This window comes from Balaenoptera musculus, chromosome 5 (assembly GCF_009873245.2).
Source record: "Balaenoptera musculus isolate JJ_BM4_2016_0621 chromosome 5, mBalMus1.pri.v3, whole genome shotgun sequence".
Lineage (NCBI taxonomy): Eukaryota > Metazoa > Chordata > Mammalia > Artiodactyla > Balaenopteridae > Balaenoptera > Balaenoptera musculus.
The window spans coordinates 42,468,692-42,493,694 of NC_045789.1; the positions used below are offsets into that span (position 1 = coordinate 42,468,692).

At 43.2% G+C, this 25,003-nt stretch overlaps 1 protein-coding gene across 1 annotated transcript in view; it reads left to right on the forward strand.

Moving 5' to 3' along the window:
* SCD5 (stearoyl-CoA desaturase 5) overlaps positions 1-24,803 on the forward strand; it is a 146,895-nt gene extending 122,092 nt beyond the window's left edge. Inside the window, exons 4-5 of the mRNA XM_036853350.1 lie at positions 19,307-19,539; positions 23,303-24,803. Of these exons, the coding sequence (XP_036709245.1) occupies positions 19,307-19,539; positions 23,303-23,493 (424 nt within the window). The 3' untranslated portion in view covers positions 23,494-24,803. The remainder of the gene's footprint in view (positions 1-19,306; positions 19,540-23,302) is intronic.
* The last annotated feature ends 200 nt before the right edge of the window (positions 24,804-25,003 follow it).

The window sequence follows — 25,003 nt, forward strand, 5'->3', positions numbered from 1 at the left end:
AGGTAATTATCAATATGTATGTTCCTATTACCATTTTCTCAATGGTTTTGGGTTTGTTTTTCTAGGTCTTTTTCTTCTCTTGTGTTTCCCACTTAGAGAGTTCCTTTAGCATTTATTGTACAGCTGGTTTGGTGGTGCTGAATTCTCTTAACTTTTGCTTGTCTATAAAGCTTTTGATTTCTCCATCAATTCTGAATGAGATCCTTTCTGGGTAGAGTAATCTTGGTTGTAGGTTCTTCCCTTTCATTACTTTAAATATGTCATGCCACTCCCTTCTGGCTTGTAGAGTTTCTTCTGAGAAATCAGCTGTTAACTTTATGGGAGTTCCCTTGTATGTTATTTGTTGTTTTTCTCTTGCTACTTTCAATAATTTTTCTTTGTCATTAATTTTTGCCAATTCGATTACTATGTTTCTCAGCGTATTTCTCCTTGGGTTTATCCTGCCTGGGACTCTGCCTGGGACTCTGCACTTCCTGGACTTGGGTGGCTATTTCCTTCCCCATGTTAGGGAAGTTTTTGACTATAATCTCTTCAAATAGTTTCTCAGGTCCTTTCTCTCTCTCTTCTTCTGTGACCCCTATAATGTGAATGTTGTTGCATTTAATGTTGTCCCAGAGGTCTCTTACGCTGTCTTCATTTCTTTTCATTCTTTTTTCTTTATTCTGTTCCGCAGCAGTGAATTCCACCTTTCTGTCCTCCAGGTCACTTATCCGTTCTTCTGCCTCAGTTATTCTACTATTGATTCCTTCTAGTGTATTTTTCATTTCAGTTATTGTATTATTCATCTCTGGTTGTTTGTTCTTTAATTCTTCTTGGTCTTTGTTAAACATTTCTTGCATCGTCTTGATCTTTGCCTCCATTCTTTTTCCGAAGTCCTGGATCATCTTCACTATCATTATTCTGAATTCTTTTTTCTGGAAGATTGCCTATCTCCACTTCATTTAGTTGTTTTTCTGGGGTTTTATCTTATTCCTTCATCTAGAACTTAGCCCTCTGCCTTTTCATCCTGTCTATCTTTCTGTGAATGTGGTTTTTGTTCCACAGACTGCAGGATTGTAGTTCTTCTTGCTTCTGCTGTCTGTCCTCTGGTGGGTGAGGCTATCTAAGAGGCTTGTGCAAGTTTCCTGATGGGAGGGACTGGTGGTGGGTAGAGCTGGCTGTTGCTCTGGTGGGCAGATCTCAATAAAACTTTAATCCTCTTGTCTGCTGATGGGTGGGGCTGGGTTCCCTCCCTGTTGCTTGTTTGGCCTGAGGTGACCGAGTATTGGAGCCTACCTGGCTCTTTGGTGGGGCTAATGGCGGACTCTGGGAGGGCTCACGCCAAGGAGCACTTCCCAGAGCTTCTGCTGCCAGTGTCTTTGTCCTCACAGTGAGCCACAGCCACCCCCTGCCTCTGCAGGAGACCGTCCAACACTAGCAGGTAGGTCTGGTTCCATCTCCTATGGGGTCACTGCTCCTTCTCCTGGGTCCTGCTGCACACGCTACTTTGTGTGTGCCCTCCAAGAATGGAGTCTCTGTTTCCCCCAGTCCTGTCGAAGTCCTGCAATCAAGTCCTGCTAGCTTTCAAAGTCTGATTCTCTAGGAATTCCTCCTCCCATTGCCGGACCCCCAGGTTGGGAAACCTGATGTGGGGCTCAGAACCTTCACTCCAGTGGGTGGACTTCTGTAGTATAAGTGTTCTCCAGTCTGTGAGTCACCCACCCAGCAGTTATGGGATTTGATTTTATTGTGATTGCACCCCTCCTACCATCTCATTGTGGCTTCTCCTTTGTCTTTGGATGTGGGGTATCTTTTTTGGTGTGTTCCAGTGTCTTCCTGTCCATGAGTGTTCAGCAGTGAGTTGTGATTCTGGTGGTCTCGCAAGAGGGAGTGAGCACACGTCCTTCTACTCTGCCGTCTTGAACCAATCTTGACACTGTGCCTTTGCTCCTGCTTTTTCTCTGGCTTAAATCTTTGCTACTCAAACTGTGGTTTCTGGGACTAGCAGCATCAATATCTCCTGGGAGCTTGTTAGAAATGCAGGATTAGAAATGCCCCGTCCGCGGATCCCAAGTGATTTGGATGCACAGTGTTTGTTTGAGAAGCATAGACCTAGAATGTTCTTGTCTTGTCATGTTTTTCACCTCAACAACTCTTACTCATTCTTCAAAACTTACCTCCAGGGAGCTGAGGTCAGCAATTCAAGGTTCCTCTGGGTGGGAGGTCCCCAAGAATGTAAGTTTTATATGTAGCATCTAAGCTCTTACCTTTTAGGGGGTCTGTGAGGTTCCCCCCTTTCCAAGTGCACAGGTGTATGAGGCAGATTTTCTTCAGAGATGTCAGCCAAGGCAATATATTGCAGCAGACTGATTGCAGAAGCAGATTTGTCAATCCAGCTGCCTCTGTTAAGCCAGACATTAAAGCGATTTGCGATTATGTAAAATGAGGACGTTGTTCACACCAAAACTTATTTTCTGTTTTGGAAAATAGTTATTTTTCATCAAAATATGTTATCTATTTTAGCATGTAATAGGCTTATTATTGTTATTTTAATGAGCTGATCAATTGAATATTTATTTTATGACATTAACAAATACATTTATATATTTTATATGTAATATTTTATATTATATGTAATTTTATATTATGGACATATATTAATATTTAATATTTACTGAAGTAAGAAGACATTTCTCAGTTTTAATTTCCCTTATAGTAAATGTTAATAGATATAAACCACATAAACAAAAGCTCTTTGGAGTTCTCAATAATATTTTTTAAATGTAATAGGGTCCTGAGGCCAAAGTGTTGTCCTAGGGTGAGCTAAGTGCCCCTCCTCAGCAAGTCTTTAGAATCATGGGTTTATTTCCCTTTTTTGCTTATCATGTTATATTAAAATGGCCCACTTGTATAGCTCTCTAATTTGACCATAAGCTCCTTGAGGACTGTGACTATGTCCTATTCATCTCTCTATTTATTGAGACTAAAGAAACATCTAACATCCTCCCTAAATACTTTTGGAACTCAGGATTGTGTTTGCTCTGTGGTTTATAGAGAGTCCTGGACAACCTATAGCTGAGAACCGGCTTCAGGGTTGATGATTTCTGTATCATGCTCTAACGCTCAGTTGCTGAAGTAAGTGATCCATGGACACCACCACCAGCCCTGGTGGCACTCCACTCCCTCAAAGTATGATTCAGCAGCCTGGAGTCCCACCTCCCAGGGGGAGGTAGGGAAGTGCCATGAGCAGCACTGCCCATTTGCGCACAGCCTCATCACACCAGCAGTAATCTTCTCCAGTGCCCGTGGTGCCTCTGACCCTCAAAGGCACAGTGAGAGGACTACAAAAACATAGATGGTGCAACAGGAGACCCATTTGGCCATGTCTGCTGGGAACTGACTTTGGCCAACTCCAGTGTGAGAGGAGGAAGAAAGCAATGGGTCTTCCCTACAACAGAATCCCACATCAGACCAAATTCTACCACAATTAGGGACAAAAATAGCCATGAACCACATCTGTAAGCTTGATGAAGCCCTAACTCCTGCCCTTTTGGATACCCCAACAAGCCCCTTGCATGGAAGGCATGATGCAGTAGTATCACCTTCCTGTCAGAATCCAGCAACAGAATTCTGTCAGTGGCTGCACACAGGATGGAGCAAAGCCTCAGGCGATGCCACTTGGAAGAATTTATCCTGCTGGGAGGTACATGTATAGTATTTCTAGCCAATCCACATATTTCGACCACTTATTTTACCAGTGAAAATTTATTTCCCTTATCCTAATTACAAACTCTTTAGGGCTGCTTGGAGATAAAAATAACTGAAGCCTGTAACAGACCTCTGATTTATGAACTATTAGAATTTGTCAAACGCTAACTAAGCATGCCTGAAGAGTGGATTCCTGATGAGGGTACTTCAGATGTTAATGAACTGCCCCTTGGGTGAAGAAGAAAACACACACACACACACACACACACACACGCGCACCCCTATCTCACACTGTTTATGCTGAAGTATCTTCAAGTAAATCACAGGCAGCATAACAATATCATTAAGTTCAAATACACATAGTGTAGTGGAAATTAAATATGGTAGAGTCTCACTTATCTGAAACTCAGAGATCCCATCATTTCATATAACTGGAATAAAGTCAAGAACCTGTGAATAAACAAAGAGCATCATCATGGTAGATGCTCAGTGCCAGATTCACCTTATTCCATGGAATCCTCTAACCTCCAAAGTGTATGTTCCCCCCTCTACCTCCACAGAGAGAGACCTCTGAATAAATGTCACTCTCCTAATAATTCTTCATTTTTAGTCTCAGCCCAGAGACCCCCCTTCAGCTTTCACTCAGAGCCTGTGTGTGCTTCATCTGCACACAAATTCAAGTTCAGCTCTCTAGGTAGTATAGTCATTTTTACAATATTGATTCTTCCAATCCAAGAACATGGTATATTTCTCCATCTGTTCATGTTATCTTTGATTTCTTTCATCAGTGTTTTATAGTTTTCTAAGTACAAGTCTTTTGCCTTCTTAGGTAGGTTTATTCCTAGGTATTTTATTCTTTTTGTTGCGATGGTAAATGGGATTGTTTCCTTAATTTCTCTTTCTGATTTTTCGTTGTTGGTGTATAGGAATGCCAGAGATTTCTGTGCATTAATTTTGTATCCTGCAACCTTACCAAATTCACTGATTAGTTCTAGTAGTTATCTGGTGGCATCTTTAGGATATTCTATGTATAGTATTATGTCATCTGCAAACAGTGACAGTTTTACTTCTTCTCTTCCAATTTGTATTCATTTTATTTCTTTTTCTTCTCTGATTGCCACGGCTAGGACTTCCAAAACTATGTTGAATAAGAGTGGTGAGAGTGGGCAGCCTTGTCTTGTTCCTGATCTTAGTGGAAATGGTTTCAGTTTTTCACCATTGAGTATGATATTTGCTGTGGGTTTGTCATATATGGCCTTTATTATAGATTCAATGCAATCCCTATCAAACTACCAATGGCATTCTTCACAGAATTAGAACAAAAAATCTTACAATTCGTATGTAAACACAAAAGACCCCGAATAGCCAAAGCAATCTTGAAAAAGAAAAATTAAGTTGGAGAAATCAGTCTCCCCGACTTCAAACTATACCACAAAGCTACAGTAATCAAGACAGTATGGTACTAGCACAAAAACAGAAATATAGATCAATGGTACAGGATAGAATGCCCAGAGATAAGCCCACACACATATGGGCACCTAATTTACGACAAAGGAGGCAAGAACATACAATGGAGAAAAGACAGTCTCTTCAATAAGTGGTGCTGGGAAAACTGGGCAGGTACATGTAAAAGAATGGAATTAGAACACTCCCTAACACCATACACAAAAATAAACTCAAAATGGATTAAAGACTTAAATGTAAGACCTGACACTGTAAAACTTTTAGAGGAAAACATAGGAAAAACACTCTTTGACATAAACCACAGCAAGATCTTTTTTGACCCACCTCTGAGAGTAACAGAAATAAAAACAAAAATAAACAAATGGGACTTAATTAACTTAAAAGCTTTTGCACAACAAAGGAAACCATAAACAAGACGAAAAGACAACCCTCAAAATGGGAGAAAATATTTGCAAATGAAGCAACTGACAAAGGATTAATCTCCAAAATATACAAACAGCTCATGGAGCTCAATATCAAAAAAAACAAACAACCCAATTAAAAAGCGGGTGGAAGACCTAAATAGACATTTCACCAAAGAAGACATACAGATGGCCAAGAGGCACATGAAAAGATGTTCAACATCACTAATTATTAGAGAAATGCAAATCAAAACTACAATGAGGTATCACCTCACACCAGTCAGAATGGGCATCACCAAAAAATCTACAAACAATAAATGCTGGAGAGGGTGTGGAGAAAAGGGAACCCTTTTGCACTGTTGGTGGGAACGTAAATTGATACAGCCACTATGGAGCCAGTATGGAGGTTCCTTAAAAAACTAAAAATAGAACTACCATATGACCCAGCAATCCCACTACTGGGCATATACCCTGAGAAAACCATAATTCAAAAGGACACATGTACGCCAATGTTCATTGCAGCACTATTTACAATAGCGAGGCCATGGAAATAACCTAAATGTCCATCGATAGATGAATGGATAAAGAAGATGTGGTACGTATATACAATGGAATATTACTCAGCCATAAAAAGGAATGAAATTGGGTCATTTGTAGAGATGTGGATGGACCTAGAGTCTGTCATACAGAGTGAAGTAAGCCAGAAAGAGAAAAACAAATATCCCATTAATGCATATATGTGGAATCTAGAAATATGGTACAGATAAACCTATTTGTAAGGCAGGAATAGAGATGTAGACGTTGAGAACGGACATGTGGACACAGTGGGGGAAGGGGAGGGTGGGACAAATTGGGAAATTAAGTTTGACATAAATACACTACCATGTGTAAAAATAGATAGCTAGTGGGAACCTGCTGTATAGCGCAGGGAGCTCAGCTCGGTGCTCTGTGATGACCTAGATCGGGGGGGTGGGGAAAGTGGGGGAGGGAGGTCCAAGTGGGAGGGGATATGGGGATATATGTATACATGTAGCTGATTCACTTCATTGTACATCAGAAACTAACACAACATTGTAAAGCAATTTTACTCCAATAAAAAAAAATAAAAACACTAAAAAAAATCATTATAAAATAAAGAAAAAAAAAGTTCAGCTCTTTGGTTTTCAAACCCTTGGCAGATTATGAGGAACAAGTTAGAAGGAGTCAGAGAAGCCACTGAAGGTGGGAAAACTAACAGAGGTGGCAGCTTATCAGTGTATCTGAAAAAAAAGGTAGAATCAGCAAAATTTAATACGTAAACATAAGAAGTCAGTTCTTATAGTGACTGAGTCATATAGTGAATCACTTAGTCAAGACCAAGAGCTCGTCATACCTCAACAGACCCTGTGGGCCAACAGAGTCTAAAGCTCACACTTATTTGTGTCAGACACCCGTTAGGCCACATTGCAGACTGTCTGGACCTTCTCTGTCCTGGGGCTGTGGCCACTCATTCTCTGCAGTTCTCTGCACTCCAACTGGTTTCAGGTAGGTTCATCCCGACAGCGCCCTCCTCACACCCGTGCCTCCTGCCTTGGGGCATCTCTGTTGGTGCTAGAGCCTGTGACATCTCTCCGCACCCACGCTCACAATCCCGAAGTTTGTGTGTGGTAGTGGTGGGGATGCGGGCAATGCAGAGGGGAGCTGGTAGATGCACTCTTCCCTCCCTCCTCCCAAGGCAATGTTCTGAGGCTCCATCACCCAAATGGCCTCTTGGAAGATGGCCCCACCAGTGTGAGGGATCAAGCCGGGGCCAGCTCAGTAACACACTCTCTTATCGTCCCCCCGACCTTCCCTGCTTTCCACATTCTGTTTCCCGGGGACTCAGCCCTCTTTATAAAATAATATCGTAGAACCTTCTGCCTTAAGCCTTCCTTTCGAGAAACCCAGGCTAAGACACTCATCACCATCATGGAAAGTCAAGTTATTTCCATAAACTCTGATTAAGAAGGACCAAAAATGGGTAATGATTTCCACATACTATTTATTTATTTGGCACACAGAAATTTCCATTGTTTTTAATGGGGTATAATTGACACATTATATTAGTTTCAGGTGTACAACATAATGGTTCAATATTTGTAAATATTACAAAATGATCACTGCAAAAAGTCCAGTTAACATGCATCACCATACATAGTTACAAATCTTTTTCTCATGATGAGAACTTTCAAGATCCATTCTCCTAGGTACTCTCAAGTATGCAACACAGGTACACAACACAGTATTATTAACTATCGTCACCATTCGGTACATTACCTCCCCAGGACTTATTCATTTTGTAACTGGAAATGTGTACCTTTTGACCCCTTTCATGCAGAAATTTCCATTTTGATTCAATGAAATGTGTCCATCTTTTCCTTTGCCACATACAATTTAAAAGAACGTTGGGGTAATTGAACATTTGTACTCTCAGCTAGCAGGAAAACTCAGCTGTCTAAAATGGTTGTCTTCTTGAGTCTTGACAGCACAGTTGTACTGAAGGGATGTTGAATAATGCAATAAGCACAGGTGAGAGGAGATTTATCAGGGTAGGCTTCCTGAAGGAAATCAGTCTTGAGCTGAGGTTTGAAGGCCTGGGGAGCTTTGGAAAGACAGTGCAGCTTGAATTTAAGAATGGAACCCATGGGCTACAAAGCATGCATTGTGCACAAGGGCCATTCCTCTTACATGCGAAATGAAGAAACCGTGTTAGGTCAGCCTGTTCATTTTTGCCCTCAACAAAGAAAATGGTCAGCTTACCCGATCAATTCAGCTGCAGCAGTTCATATTGATTATGAAAGTCACCAAAATGACTCCACTGGCTCCTTTCCTGCACAGAGACTGGCTGCTGGTGAGTAGCTTATCATTGATAGAGTTTTGGAATTAAACTTGCTCCCTTGGGTAGGGGAGGAGGGTTGTAGTCTGTCACTTGGTGATTGTCCTTTCAGCACAGGATCCACATGTGAGCACACACACACACTGCTATCTACACATGCACACACTGCTATCTACTGTCACTAATTCTTTTAAAATTTTTACTGCTAAAAAAAGGGAGGACAATCTCATTTTAAAAAGGACCACTCCCTGGTGGCAGAGTGGTTAAGAATCCGCCTGCCAATGCAGGAGACACAGGTTTGAGCCCTTGTTCGGGAAGATCCCACATGCCGCGAAGCAACTAAGCCCGTGAGCCACAACTACTGAACCTGAGCTCTAGAGCTCGCGAGCCACAACCACCGAGCCCACATGCTGCAACTACTGAAGCCTGTGCGCCTAGAGCCCATGCTCCGCAACAAGAGAAGCCACTGCAATGAGAAGCCCACGCACCGTAACAAAGGGTAGCCCCCGCTTGCCACAACCAGAGAAAGCCCACGTGCAGCAACAAAGACCCAATGCAGACAAAAATAAATAAATAAATAAATTTATTTTAAAAAATAAAAATAAAAAGGACCACTCTTTAAAAAAAATAAAAGGACCACCCTTTAAATTGAATTAAATTTTTCTTACTTAAATCTTAGGCCAGATCCTAAAGGAAACAGAGAAAATCAAGGTTAAACAATAGCATCATCAAAGAAAAAAGTAGTTAGCTTACTAATATATTGGGTTTTCATTCCTTTGGGAATTGACTATCTCTTTGAGAATTTGATGAAAGCTATGGACTTTGAACCCCAGAAAAATGGGAATACACAAAAGAGTTTGCATACAACTTCATGGATCCCAGATTAGGGGAAATGGTTATGTTTTCTCCTGTGATGCTCAGTTTATCTCAGATAGAGTCAAAGTGGAATGCAGTTTTAAGTGTGAAGTTTTAAGAGAGAAAGTGGACATGCAGTGACTTTGTTTAAAAATTATTTTGTAAATGACTGTAGTTGTTCATTTTAGTCATCCTATCCTGCATATCATCAGGAGTTAGTCTGTCGTTCCTATAACTTACTGAGAACGATTGATAACTAATCAGGAAGGGAGGGAGGAGAGTGGGAGGGAGGAAGGGCAGACAAAGAATCCTCAAGGGAGACCCAGAATGACATCCAGTCAAATCAACTTAAATTTCTGGAGAGGACTAGAGAAACTCTAAATATCAAACAATTACAAAGGTGAACTGATGCAATTGCTTCGGCCAAAGACAGATGGATGCTCATCGTGCAAGTCAACAGTTCAGCTACTCACTGGGCACCTGCTGTGTTAACCAGCATTTTGTGTTCAAGGAACTACGAATGATGTGAATTAGATCAAGACAAATCCTGTCCTCAAAGAACTTGTCCTCTGCATATTATGATGGAATCAAAGCTTTGAAATGGGAAAAGTCCTTTTAACCTTCCTCACACGGTCTTAGCAATCAATATATGCCTGGGCATTTTTCTTCAAGCACTTCATTGTTAATGAGGTAGGAATAATGCTCTTTTCTGCTAAAATTCTGAAATGATTATGTTTATCTTTTGAACCACTGCCTAGTGAATTCATGCAAGCTGTTTGTACAAAGACAAATTAAATTCAAGTAGATGGATGCAGCTAACCTCCACATTCAGACCTCAAAAGCAAATCAAGCTGAAGTCGGAGAGAAAATAAAAATATGTCTTTTTTTCCCACGCATTGCAAGTTTCCGAAGGAGATGCTTTCATGGAGCAGCCGTTTGCCATCTCTGGTTCCTCCGTGGAAGGAATTATCCAGAAGATGAGGATTATGCATCTAGATAGTCTAATTAAAGATTTTCTTCTACAGGAATGCTTATCATGAAGTAGCACAGGGGAAGTGATATCAAGACTAATTGAGGGTCAAAGACAAATCTGGAGTGATTAAGATTTTCTGAGAATACTTCAAATGTGGCCATCATGAACACTTTCACTTAAAGACACTGAAGCACCGGAGAGGCAGACTCAAGGACACAGCTGCAAAGCCTATTTTCAACTTAAACAATTCAAAGAGTCTGGAAGATTTTCTGAAAAACTCCAAAGAACTTCCTTATCAGCGGGCTTCCATCTTCAGATCTGCATCCAAATGAATCACATATTCCACCTCCTTGTGGGTGATAACAGAGGAGACAAAAGAAGGAGAGAATGGTCCATGCATTTACAAGCTGCCAGGGCGGATCATCTGTCCTCTAAATTAATGTTTATGGTAAGCACCCAGATAATTTTGGCTGGTCCCCTACAAGATGCAAAAACTGTAGGGAAGATGAATTTCTGGCTCGACTGTAAGTGAAATCACAAAACCAAACATATTTAATCAAGATGCTAGTGACAGCTCATTGCTCATAATTACGATACATTTGTGGACTATAATTTCCCTCTCACCCATTGTGTTTGCTTCTTTTCACACTTCCTGAGGCTGGCCCTGCTTGGAAGTCGGCAGGTCATTTCCCCTTCCTTCATGCTCTAATAGATTTCACTCTCAAGATCTCACACACCAGCAGCTCCGGACTGCTGTGCTTAGGGTTAGTCAAGCAACAGGAAATGCTTGCAGACAGAGAACAGCAATTTCTTTTTCATCTAAAGAAAAATGAGAGTTTTAATATGCTTATCACACCCAGATTTGAAATATATATATGTATGAAATCCCAAATTCTTTCTTCTCCATAGAACAAACTTTTGGTCTCAAGCCTGTCTTTAATGTTTCATGTGATCCAGTTTATTGGAATAAGCATATTCTTCAAAGCATTGAAAGGTTAGGGCCCATGTCACTATCTGTGTCCTCTAATCAAAGCTTACTTGGATGGGGGCGTGGCGTGATGGCATTTGATTGTGTGAAAATGGACTTCTTATCTTCAGCTAAATGCTGAAAACCATCTTCCCTCTGTGGTATTGGTATCATGAGGAATTGTGAGGTGGGAATTGAAAGGTTTCCAACACCCTATTCTTATAAGCTGTCACCTTAAAGCTCTAGGAAACTGCTCCAGAGTTACCTGTAAGGTGAGCTTGAGTGCTTTGGCTTTTGTGATTTTGGCTTAAACATGTGGATCTCTGGTTTCAAATCTGTAAAGGAGAGCTACTCTTCCTTGGGTCGTTCTCAGGTTCATACCACCCCTTCTCTCTTTCTTTACCTCTTTCTTTTTCTTTCTCTCTTGATGATTTTAGGAGGCTTCTTCTATCTCCTATCTTTCCTATCAGATAACTCCCATCTGAGTGTTCACAGAAAGGAAGAAGCCACTCACATTCCAAACCAGGACCAAACCTGTTAGACTGGCTGTTAACCTTAAATACTGCCAAAAAATTTACCATATTTGGCAGCTCAGAGAATAACCTAGCAGCTCATGCTCAAAAATCATTCATTTAAACCGGATGTAGGTAGCCTCACAGTGAAACCTGTTGGAAGCTGGGGGTTGGGTCCCAATGAGCACGAATGTCTTTCTTCGAGGTGTTGACTTTTATATACACAATTAAAAGCAGGTGGAACGTTTATTGTGCAGTTTGTGAGGTTTTTTGTTTGTTTGTTTGTTTGTTTGTTTTGGGAAACCTTGGCATCTTATCTCTCATACTCTGAGCCCTACTGAAGTCACTGTAGTGTTTTTATTTTCCTGAGAAGCTGAGAACTCATCATTGACTAACCAGAGGATCATTCATGTAATCATTCCACAAATATTTAGGAGTGCCTGCTATATGCGAGTCTCTGCGCTAGACTCTGAAGAGTCTGGCTTTCTGCTGGACTCTGCAGGCCCAGCAGTAGATCCACGTGGCAAGACAGGTTACCCAGAAGCTGCCTCCGAGATGGATGTTACATTGTAGAAAGTTTCCTGGAGAGTACTGGAAGGGTCACTGGGGTCAACACCTGTGGAAGAAGGGACCGAAACAGGATTGAGCAAGGGAAGAAGCTGAGCCTTGACTGATCTCAGTGGGGGCTTCAGCCAACCCTGTAGGGGCTCTGAAGTGGAGATGACTCTTCAGAGTCATGGTGAGTTGGGGCAATGGGACCCGGCCTGGGTAATGGACTACTGCCCTTATAGGTCAGTTACTGGGTGGGGTTGTTGGGAGAGGACGTGACCTAGGGCAAGGCAGAGGCAGCACTACCATCCACTGGGAGATGAAGCCCTCTGATGCTGAGAGGAGATCTGGATGGCACATCACAGTGTCTTCTACGTTATACTAGAAGGCTTTCAGCTACCCCACAGGAGATCTTGACCCACCTGGCTTGTCTCAGACTAAGACCCCAGGGATAAAGCCACTCTAGGGTTGGTTAGTTTTGTGGCTCCACAGCATATTCAAGAGCCTTTCCATCTCTCTGCTCTGTCAACCTAAGGGGTCTACTTTTTTCTGAGTCTTCCTCCTGTCACAGTCACGCATGACTGAAGCAGGGCCAGGAGTCACTGTGAAAAAAGAGATGCCGTCTTTGCCTCTGAGCTCTTTCTGTTATCAAGGAAAATATTCCTTCATCTCTCTCTTTTTTTATTGCCGTAAAATATACACAACATAGTATTTATCATTTTAACCACTCACAAGTGTACATTTCTGTGGCATTAAGTACAGTCACAGTGTTGTATAACTATCACCACTATCTATACCCAAAACTTTTTCATCATTCCCCAAAGAACTCTATACCCATTAAGCAATAACGTCCCTCTTCCTTTCCCCTTCCCTCCAGTTCCTGGGACTTCTAGTCTACTTTCTCTTTCTATGAATTTGCCTATTCTAGGTTCCTCGTATGAGTGGAATCATAACAATAGTTGTCCTTCTGTGCCTGGTTTATTTCATTAAGCATGTTTTCAAGTTTCATCATGTTGTAACGTATATCAAAAATGTGTTCCTTTTTATGGCTGAATAATGTTCCATAGTATGGATAGACAGCATTTTGTTTATCCATTCATCTATTAATGGACCCTTGGGTTGTTTCCACATTTCGGCAATTGTGAATAATGTTTCTGTGAACATTGGTGCGCTAATACCTGTTCAAGTCCCTGCCTTCCAACCGTCTGAATAGATACAAAGGAGTGGAATTGCTGGATGTTTCACCTTCTGAGAAACTGCTTTATGCAGCAGCTGTGCCACTTTACATTCCCACCAATGATGCTAAGGCTTCCGATTTCCCTACATCTTCACTAACACTTGTTATCTCCCTTTCAAAAAATTGTAACCATCCTTTCCCTCATATCTTATTGGCCACTACTGCCCAATTCTCAAATTTATTATTGGCAAAGTGAATGAGATCAACATTTACTGCCTGAAACCATCAGGACCCATGTCCCCAAAGGACATGGCCGCAGGGAGGACAGTTGGGTATCTGAACAATATCAGGGCATTTCAGCAAGAGAGAAAGGGTGGGGTGGATTATAGGGAGGCCATGATCAATGTTTGTAATAGAGAGGCTTTAAAAATATCAGTGCCCAGGCCACAAATTCGGATTCAGTTGGATTCTGTTGGTCTACAGTGGGTTCCCAACATCAGTCATTTTTAAATGTTCACCCAGTTGATTCTAACGTGCAGTTAGGGTTGAGGCCACTGATCTAGCAGGTGAGACTGCCCGCTAAGCCAGCAAGTATTTATGAATACTGAGAGTTGAGAAGTACAACATGCTGAGGCACCTTGCCTGGTCCAAGGGGACCATGGAAATTCCCCAAGAGGGAAGAACGTTTAGACTGATAACTGAAAAAGTCAAGTCAGCCAGGCTGGGGGAAGAGTGTCATAGATACAGGGACAGAAAGAAGGTGGTTCCCAAGGAATGGGAAGAAGCTCAGTCTAGCTGGAGTGGACAACGTGTCTATTTCTGACCTTGAGGAGACAGTATTTTTACTTAAAAATGTGCAATTCATGAGGCAACAGCTAGATTACACACTCTGACCCAGTTTACCTCTCCCCTATGGCCTTCTCCTGGTAAGCTGAGTAAGTAGCAGGTTATACTTAGAGGGAGCAGACGATTAGGTTTAAGAACTGAATTTGAAACCTGCCTATGCTCTGCACAACCAGTGTGGCCTTGGAGAAGTCTCATGACCTCTTTGGATCTCCGTAAATGTCCTACAAAGGTGAGGTTGTAAAAAGTATCTCATAGGACTATTGTGAAACTCAAACAAGAAAATATATATATGTGAGTGGCATGCATTCATATACTGATGCATTCCAAATATCTCTTCCCATCAAAACCTATCTCTAGATGACTTCTGAACTCCAGACCTGTCTGTCGAGCTGCCCATTTGACATTGCCTCTTGAACGTCTAATGGGCATCTGCCACTTGACATGTCTAAGACTGAGCTCCTGCATCCTTCCCCATATCAACTAATGGCATCTCCATCCTTGGTGTCACCCTTGACTCCTTTCTCTCCAACATCCAGTCTGTTAACAAGTCCTGTCACTCTACTTTCAAAATATATCCAGAATTTGACTGTTTCTCACACCTGCCACCACTATCCTGGTTCAAGCCAACGCCCTCTCTTGCCTAGGCTTTGTAGCAGCTTCCTAATTGCCTCCTGGCTTCTGCCTTCCCCTGCAGTCCCTTCTCAACACAACACTCAGAATGATAAGTCCAATCACACCACTCCTTTAATCAAAACCTGACCAGGGCTCCATCTCAAAGTAAAGGGTGAAACCCTTATGATGACCTACAAGCCCTTCCATGATGTGGTCCACCATTATTCTCTTGTCTCCTACAGTTCTTCCCTTTGTTCAGCTGCTCCAGCCCCAATGTTCCTGCTCTTCCCAGAATGTGCCAGGAACATTCCTGCCTCAGGGCCTTTGCACTTGTGGTTTCCTCTGCCTGGAATCCTCTGTCCTATTTAGCCACATGGCTAACTTCTCACTTCCGTCAAGTCTTTACTCAAAAGCTACAGTGTCAAGAAGTCCTTCCCTAGACACCCTATTTAAAATTTCAACACCTGCCCTTGATGTCATATTCTCCTTCTTTGCTTTATTTTTTTCTTTAGTATTTACCACTAGCATGCTCTATATTTTACTTATTTATATTGTTTATTAGCTTTCTTTCCTACCAGAATATATATATGCATATGAGGATATATATATATAAAATCTCCCTACCAAAATACCCCTGCTCCCCAAGGGCAGGGATTTTTGTTTGTTTTTTACACTTTATATCTCCAATGCTAGGACAGTACCTGGCACATAGTAGGCACTCAATAAATTTGTCAGTACCACATTTTACAAAAGAGAAACCTGAGGTTCACTGTGATTAAATAATTTACTCAAGATCACACAGAAAGACAGTGGCAGAGTTGGGTAGTTAACTGTTCTATGATGCTTTACAACATAAGAAGCCCATTTAGCAAAAAAAGCGATATCAGTGGCCCCTCTCCAGTCTTCCTCCCTACCACCAGCTAAAGAAAGAAAATATTTCAATGAGGAAGGATTAGGGGTGGAGATTTTGTGGTGTTGCCCTGTGGCCCCTTGGCTAGGGCACCCAGATTTGAGTGTTCTTAAGCAAGGAAGCAGGGGAGCCATCTCAGCCCTTGTTCTGAGGCAAGAAGGCCAGTGACTGTAATTAAATGAAGGCCAGGGGGAAGGGGTCCTCGGCTGCACAGGAAGATACGCTGAGTCCATTTGAAATGGTTGGGGAGATTTTTTTTACACGGTTATCAGCATCAAGCCCTGTCTCACTGGCAATCCCACCCAGACTCACCGTGCCCCCTAAAAATTCCCTCCTCTTCCATCCATTGCATTGAACACACAAAGAGAAACCCTAGCAGAATACAGGCCGAGCAGCCAGAGAGCAACCCTATAGTTAGATCTGCTAAAGCTTTGTTGGAATGAGGGCAGTGATTTTTAAAGAGCCTCTTGTTTTGAGGAAGAGAGAATTTGGTGGGACAGTGGTTGTGTTAGCAGGCAAGGCCTTTTTCTCCTCCCACTTGGGAAGCCCCATTGCTGGCCCTCTCCCTCCACGGGGACCCAGCCCCCTCTGGGAAGTGGAGCTTCTAGAACCAGAGCCCAGGCAGGCAGAAGGCTTCCCTAACAGCTCAGAAGGAGGAAGCAGCGGCAGGGCACGGGTGGAAGCCGAAGCCTGCAGGCTGCAGTCAAACCAGAGACGGCGGATTCCGTAGGGTCAGGGCAGAGTAGAGTCAGAGCAAAGGCCCGGGGGAACCATGGCCCCTCTGGGCCACAGCATCCTCATTGCCAGAGTGTGTCCATCCTGAGTCTGCGGTGAAGAGTAAGTGAGAGACAGCCTGTGGCGTGCTTAGCCCGGCATCCAGCACCGAGCTAGCTGTCAGTACGTGATTTCTGTCTCCTTTCCAGGGGCAAAATGAGGACTAGGAGCTCCGAGCAGGACTAGGAGAGGCTCTTTGCAAAGGTACTGGGTTGCAACCCAGAGAGTGGAGGAAGAGGAGGAACAACTTCAGTTGCAGAATGCCTCTGTGGGCAGCGTTCAGCTGCCTCCTGTGCTCTGTAGAGGTGCCCTCGAGGAGCAGCCTTGGCAGGCCGTCGCCTCTGGGCGTCCCTTCAGAGCCTCTGCCTCTTCACAGGCACTCACACCGGTCCCCAGGGCCCTTGGTCAGGGCCCGTGTGCTTCACCCGGATCCCCTCTTCAGCTGATGCCCCCAAACCTGGCTGCTGTCCTTTCTAGGGGTTGCCCTTGCCCACATGTTCACCCAGCCCAGGAGGCACCCTGAGGCCGGTGGCGGATGATGAGGTGATACCTTACAATGTGGGACAGCTCTAAGAGAGCCATCCAGCTCCACCGGATCTGCTGAAGCTCACTGTGGGTGAGCTTCTGCCTGGGCCCATCCTGCCTTCCTCCCTTCCTTATAAGCATCTCCCAAAAGCACGCTCCGAAAGCCTTCTGCACGGCACTCCGGGGAGCCCAACCTCAGACCACCAGTGCCTCCACTGTTGTCTTTGCCCCTCCAGCCACACCCTCTCATCTGACCTCCCGGGCACCCTCCTTCCACTAAAATGCAGTCATATTGTATGCCAACGACTGGAAAATGGGTGCTGAGGGGTTAATATGTTGCCCAATAAAAACAGTGATAATTATATGGGAACCAACCTTCACATGCAGCTAACAATCTGCGAAACACACTTACATACACGATTTTATTTGCAAAGCAGAATAGCATGATAGTCTCCGAAGTGCTTCTACCTGGATTTGAATCTTGGTCCTACTACTTATTAGTCTTGTGACCTTGGCCCATCTACATAACCTTTCCAGTGCTCAATTTCCGCATCTGTAAAATGAGGATATTAATGGTCCCTCCTCCTAAAGTTTTTGTTAGAATTAAATGAGCCAGTACATGGACAGGTTTCGGAATAGCCATGACACATAGTAAGCACATAGTATGCATTAGTTATTAGTATTTGATCCTCGCAAGAACCCCAGGAGGTATTATAATTACTGCCTGTGTTGGACACCTCTCATGCCCACCTCGTATTCTCAGCCCACCTTTTCACTCCAGCTGTTCCTGCAGCCACCTGGTGGCACAGGTGTAACCCAATGGCACCTTGCTCAGCTGTACTGCTTATTTCTTACTTCCTGCCCTGGCTTCTCTGCCACCATCACCTGAGATGCCCGTGGACCACACTCAGCCATTCTGACCCAAGCAAACTTGGAAGTGCGAGAGAGCTGACATCCCATGGGGACCCTTTGACCAAGGAAGAGTTGGAGCCAACGGGAAAACAGTGCCTTCTTTCATTCCTTGAGAGAATAATTCTGAGGTATAATGTGTCCCATCAAGGTCCAAGTTCAGTTGCCTGTAGCAGTGGGCACCCCCATCTTGACTTCCCCTCCTTTCATTTCCTGCTTCCCAGCTGCCTATTCCTCTTACTTGAGCTCACTTTCCCAGATAAACTACCCACGTGCAAGCCCTTGCCTCACGCTCTTCTTTGGGGAACCATCTAGCTGTGAACAAGAGGAGAGTGAAAGAATAAAAAGAGGTTTGTCTTGCATCCAGAATCAGATCTGGACTCAAGGCCAAAGCTATCCACCTCCCAGGTCTCATTTCCTCACGCTATGCCCCCTCCCCGTTCATACATGTGCATCTTAACAGACACCTTCCAGAAGCTTGGTCAGTTGAAGGCAGGTCAGGGAGGAATCAGCTATGAACGGGCAGCTTTGGACATTTTCATTTCAGAGCCCCTTTCCTGTCCCTACTTAGAGCTGGTCCTACACAGCTGGGGGTTTCACCTGACTGGGGCCTGGGGCAGAGACTGTGTCAAATTTGTCTTTGTACCACTAGTACTCAGGGCCTGGCCTACAGGAGGTGCTCAGGGAACGTTTGCTGGATGAACAGACCCAGCAATCCAACTATTGATGGTTTCTTTTTAATTTTTACTTTTTATGTGCCTGTGCCTGTTCCTGTACTTAGTTTATTTTTAGCCGGTTTGGAATGTAATCTCAGAGGGACAGAGAACGTTTTAGGGAAGGGGTTGTTCACCTTTTACCAAGCTAAGTTAGTACAGAATCACGTGCCTGAAAATTATTCAAGGAGTACAGAATATTTCTTGAAATTATTGAAAAAAACCTGATTGTCAGGTTGACTGACTGATGAAAGAAACAAAAGCTGTCAAACTGCGGCTTGGAGGACAAATGCAGCTTTAAGATGCATGGGTTTCATGATTTTATATTGAAATTCTGAAGTATGCTGCGGGTCCTTCCACTTCCTATAGCTTCTGCCTGCCCTAATTCTCAAATTTGTGTTACCTGCCTAGCCCTTGTAGGTATATGGGTTTGTGACCCCCATACAGAGCGACACACAACAGGGTACAAGAGCTGAAGGAGTTCAGCAGCACCCTTGCTGACTTGCCCTGTAGCTTGCTCACCTATCCCCGCCACCATCAACAGGTGCCCAATGATAGCACGACATCCTGCCTTCCAGGTACTACAAGATCACCGTGGTGCTTATGTGCTTCATGGTCCCCACGCTGGTGCCCTGGTGCATCTGGGGAGAGAGTCTGTGGAATTCCTACTTCCTGGCCTCCATCCTCCGCTACACCGTCTCACTCAATGTCACCTGGCTGGTCAACAGTGTCGCCCACATGTACGGAAACCGGCCCTATGACAAGAACATCAGCCCTCGGCAGAACCCACTCGTCACCCTGGGTGCCATCGGTGAGTGTGTGGTGGGAGCCAGTGGGGGGAGTGGCAGCTCAGATCTTCTTGGCTTCTCAGTGGTTTTATGGAATCTGTAAAGAGAGGCAATGGAGTGGAGTAAACTGGAATGAACTCGGGCTTTGGCGTTAGAATCCAAGCCACTTACTCTCTCTGATTTACAGTTTTCTTACCTGTGAAATGGGAACAGGAATGCCTGCTTCATAGGGGTGTTATGAGAATTAACTAAGATACTATACGTAAACTGCTTAGTACAGTGCCTGGTACATAGTAGGTGATCAATCATTAGTAGCTATTTATTTTTACCATGGAAATTTCCCTAAGGAGGAGTAGCTGTTGATGTCTGTCTCAAACTGCCCTGACCGCTCTAGCCTCAGCTGTCCATCATTTGGCTGACCTTAAAAATAAATTAATTAATTAAAAGGCCTGCAAACAGAGGGATGGGGAGAAATGGGACCGTGGCGTCTCGTGGTCCCACAGAATGATTAAGAGCCAGGCTTGTGGAGTCCGACAGGTTTGGTTGAGTCTTGGTTCCTCCACCTACTCTCTGGGCAAGTTATCTAGCTCCTCCATACCGTGTGTTCTCATCTGTAAAGTGGGGATAATATATAGTAGCATTGACCTCCGCCTGGGGTTGCCGGAGGGTTAGGTGAGGTAATACATACTGTTTGCAGCAGTGCTTAGCAGGAAACAAGCCTTCGGGGATGTTGTTTTTCTTACTAGCCGTATGGTCTTAGGCAAGTTAGGTGTCCCTTCTGTGCATTTCCATCCTCATTTTAAAATGGGGATAGGGCTTCCCTGGTGGCGCAGTGGTTGAGAATCCACCTGCCAATGCAGGGGACACGGGTTCGAGCCCTGGTCCGGGAGGATCCCACATGCCGCGGAGCGACTAGGCCTGTGAGCCACAACTACTGAACCTGCGCATCTGGAGCCTGTGCTCCGCAACAAGAGAGGCCCGCGCACTGCGATGAAGAGTGGCCCCCGCTCGCCGCAACTAGAGAAAGCCCTCACACAGAAACGAAGACCCAACACAGCCAAAATAAATAAATAAATAAATAAATAATAAATTTATAAAATGGGGATAATCATAGCAGCTAGCTTAGCTATGTGAGGATTATAGGCATTAATACCCTTTGAAGAATTTAGCATGGTGGCACACAGTAAGTGATTAATAAATGATAGCTGTATCTTGATAGAAGCAACTCAGTCTCCTGGGTAACCTGAGCCTTGAGCACAGAGATCAAACCCAGGAAGGGAGGTTCCTGCTGTTAAGTTGAAACAGTCTCTGCATCCCTCTGCCATGGGTTTCTGCCATCATGGTGTTAGGGTCACCCATTTATTAAGACCCCAGGGATCTTGTGTTGACAAGAGCAATATAAGGTGGAATAAACACCAAATTTAGCTATGGGAATAACTGGATAAGCAGAGAGAAAAGTGTGAGTTTCCTGATCCCTCCTATTGTTTTCTCCTCCTCTCACTCTTCATCTTCTATAAGAATTGTAATGAGGGGAGCCACATCCAGTGGTAACTCTGAGAGCAGACGGGAGTTGGCACTCTGGGACTGTTACCATCTTACATAGGGGATGGTGGGCCAGGGAACCCAAAGAATGAGGCCATGACACAGGCCCTGAAGAGCTGGGTGTTGGTTTGAAGCTTGTCCAGGTCAACAGTGGACTCTCAAATCAGCTTTCTTGATAAAGGTCCTTGGAAGACTCTTATTACACCCACTGTATGATAGATTGGGGAATAGATCCAGAGTTCTTAGAACAGTGCCTGTTTCTGAAAATAGGGGGACACTCTAGTACTCTAATCTAGGAATGATGAGGGTGGAGAGGCAGGGTAGAAAAGACCTAAATTAAACAGAAAATTGCAGACAACAGACCGATCCATCTGATGTACTCATTGTAGAGCAGAATCTTTCAAATGTGGTCAATAGAAGAACTGTACGATGACCAGTAGCCACTTAAGAAGTAAAGGAGGAATCTGGCAGTTCCTTGAATGGTTAAAAATAGTTACTATATGACCCAGCAACTCCACTCCTAGATTTATACCCAAGAGAAATGAAAATGTATGTCCACATAAAAACTTGTTTATGAGTGTTCATAGCAACATTATTTATTTATAACAGCTAAAACGTGTCCCTCAACTGATGAATGGATAAATACAATGTGGTATATCCATACAGTGGAGTACTCTTCAGCAATAAAAAGAAATGAAGTACTGATATCCGCTACAACCTTGAAAACATTATGCTAAGTGAAAGAAGCCAGTCACAAAGGATTGCATATTGTATGATTTCATTTATATGAAATATTCAGAATAAGCCAATCTATAGAGATTATATTAGTAAAAGTGAGAAACAGTATATGTATAGATATATGCAAATAAATATATATATAATATTGCTCATAATCTCTGTCTATATATACATATATACAGAAACAGTAGGATATCTGTATCTATATAAATGTAGATGTATTCTGTTTGTGCGTGCGTGTGTGTGTGTGTGTTTGTGTGTGTGTGTGTGTGTGTACGGTGGGGGGGGGGCGGGGAGAGAGAGAGAGAGAGAGAGAGAGATTTATTTTGAGGAATTGGTTCATGCGATTATAGAGGCTAAGTCCCACCATCTGCTGTCTGCAAGCGGGAGACCCAGGAAAGCCAGTGATATAATTAAGTCTGAGTCTGAAGACCTGAGAACCAGGGGAGCTGATGATGCAAATGCCAGTCAGAGGGCAGGAGAAGATGAGATAGACGTTCAATCAGTGAGTCAGGAAAATGGGAGCAAATTCCTCCTTGCTCCACCACTGGTTCTATTCAGGCCCTTAAGGGATTGGCTGATGCCCACTCACATTGAGGAGGACCATCTACATTACTGAGTCCACTGCTTCAAATGCTAATCTCATCCAGAAACGCCCTCACAGACACACCCAGAAATAAAGTTTAATCTGGGCACTCCTTGGCCAGTCAAGTTAACATGTAAAATTAACCAACACAGAGAAAGAAAGAAGGGCTGGAGGGAGGGTGGATGGTTAGGGGTCAACAGCTAAGGGGAATGGGGTGTCTTTTTAGGTAATGAAAATGCTATCAAATTCATTGTGGTGATGCATGCACAGCTCAGTGAATACACCAAAAGCCATTAAATTGTATTCTTTACATGGGTGAATTGTATGGTAAATTATATCTCAATAAAGCTGTTTTTAAAAAAAAAACAAATGAAAGAAGCCGTGAGACTTTTCCTGAAAACAGCTTAGTTGGGGGGGGGAAAGTAAGGGAGGAAAAGCTATTCACTGTGAGGGGTAGAATAATATATAGGCAGATTTTGGATATTTAAAGATCCAACTCCTTAATTCACTCACCTATCAGAATGATTATCATTTATCTCTTCCAAGCTCTTCCAAGAAGTCTTCCTTTAATTACTTCAGTCCACAGAGGCTATTTTCCTTTTATGAACATACGTCAAAGTGATGATCTGTTATCAGCCATTTGGCATTTAGCTTAAGAAGTACAGCTCTGAAGTCGTGGGAGCATGCCACCAATCCACAGGGAAAATTACTCTTGAGACTTTGTGCTGATTACTGTTATTTTTCTGTTCCTATTGAGTTTGTCTAGCCAATTGAGTGAACGCTTCCTAAGGGCAGACAGCAAATAAGTCTTCTGCTCCCCACTGGAGCCTGACACAGTGTCTTGCAATAAATGAGTGATTTTTAGAAAGCTCTACAGAGAGATGCTGATTGGGTTATTTCAAGCCCACTTTGTCTTGCAGGTGAAGGCTTCCATAACTACCATCACACCTTTCCCTTTGACTACTCTGCGAGTGAATTTGGCTTAAATTTCAACCCAACCACCTGGTTCATTGACTTCATGTGTTGGCTGGGGCTGGCCACTGACCGCAAACGGGCAACCAAGCCAATGATCGAAGCCCGGAAAGCCAGAACTGGAGAGGGCAGTGCCTGACCCTGGAACCGCTATCCACGTCCGCTGTCAACGCCTCGGTTCATGGTCTTTTTGTTACTACACTTCTCTCGTTCATTGGATCGTGGGAGGGGGTACAGGGTGGGGAGGGAACGGAGTCTATGCGGTTTGGGAATTTTTTTGTTTGTCTCAAAATAATGTCAAGATACAACTCTCAATGAAAAGAATTTTTTAAAAGTCAATGTAACTATGATTTACCACTAGAACGTAGACGTGATTTAATCGCTGTAGCTACAATATGTCAAACATACATCATCATGTGCTTGTACAAGATGTTAACCCTGACAGGAGGAAGGAATTTAATATTCTTTCAGTGGGATTCAGGAGAGCCTTGTTTTCTTTTTCTACCGGTTAACCCAACATTATTTTTAAACAGACTATCTGAAGGAGCAGAGAGGCAGGGTAGAAGACAAAAGAGAGGGTCTAAATAGTAAAGGATGTTTGTGTTTTGTAATTACTGTGTATTTGTGTGTTGTTATTTTTAAGGAAGAGAATTGAAAACGTAAAAAAATGAGAGCACAGGATATGGCTCTCTTATTTTTTGCCCTGTTTCCAGCTTGTCAACCTTCCACTGCCTTTGCTTCAAGAGATCTGTTCACTGCTCAGCTAGTTTTGTGTCCCGAGCTGTACACCCAGCTGACCCTATAAGTCAGTGCCTGTTTTAAGTGTTTGATTTTGTTCTCTTTGCTATTGTCATTTTAAGGTGTATAACTCAGAAGTGCCAGACATCAAATTAAGCTCAAATGAAACTCTCATTTAAATGTTTAGACACCTAATTTATATTCTAATTGATCCCAGCCACTGATGCATGTACTTTACCTACTTCTGCTAAATAAGCATATTAATTTTCCACACCAGGCAATCAGATCTTAATAACCAATAGTTATCTAGAACTCAGTGTCTACAAAAGTTTCACCTGCATGCAGCCTTCACTGAACTTGCAGCAAGACATAAAGTGACCATTATGTAGCTTCTGGATTTAAGAAAAATTTGTGTGTTAAGTTGCTTTGTAAAGAGCATGCCAAATTAATGGGACAGCGTTCCGCTTTGTGTTAGATGTTAGAGCAAAGGAAAGCCTTATAGTGTTGGCATCAGAGCACTTCAAACATAGTGCTTCAAAGATAGGGAAGATGTAGGGTTTAAATTTAAATTTTAAATTTTTGAAAAAGAAGTGATGCCAATAAGAAATTGTCATAATAAAGTACTTCATCCAGCAGGTGTTTAGCAGTGTTATTTTTGCCATTTATAATGTGTAAACTATGAGTGATTTACAATAAATGATTATGAATTCATTGGTGTTCTTGACCAGATACTTAAATCTTTTTTTTTTTTTTTTTTAATTCGGCCGTGCCGCGCGGCACGTAGGATCTTAGTTCCCCTACCAGGGATGAAACCCACGCCCCCTGCAGTGGAAGTGTGAAGTCTTAACCACTGGACTGTCAGAGGAGTCCCCGACCAGATACTTATATCTTGTTGGAATGTCCCTCAAGGG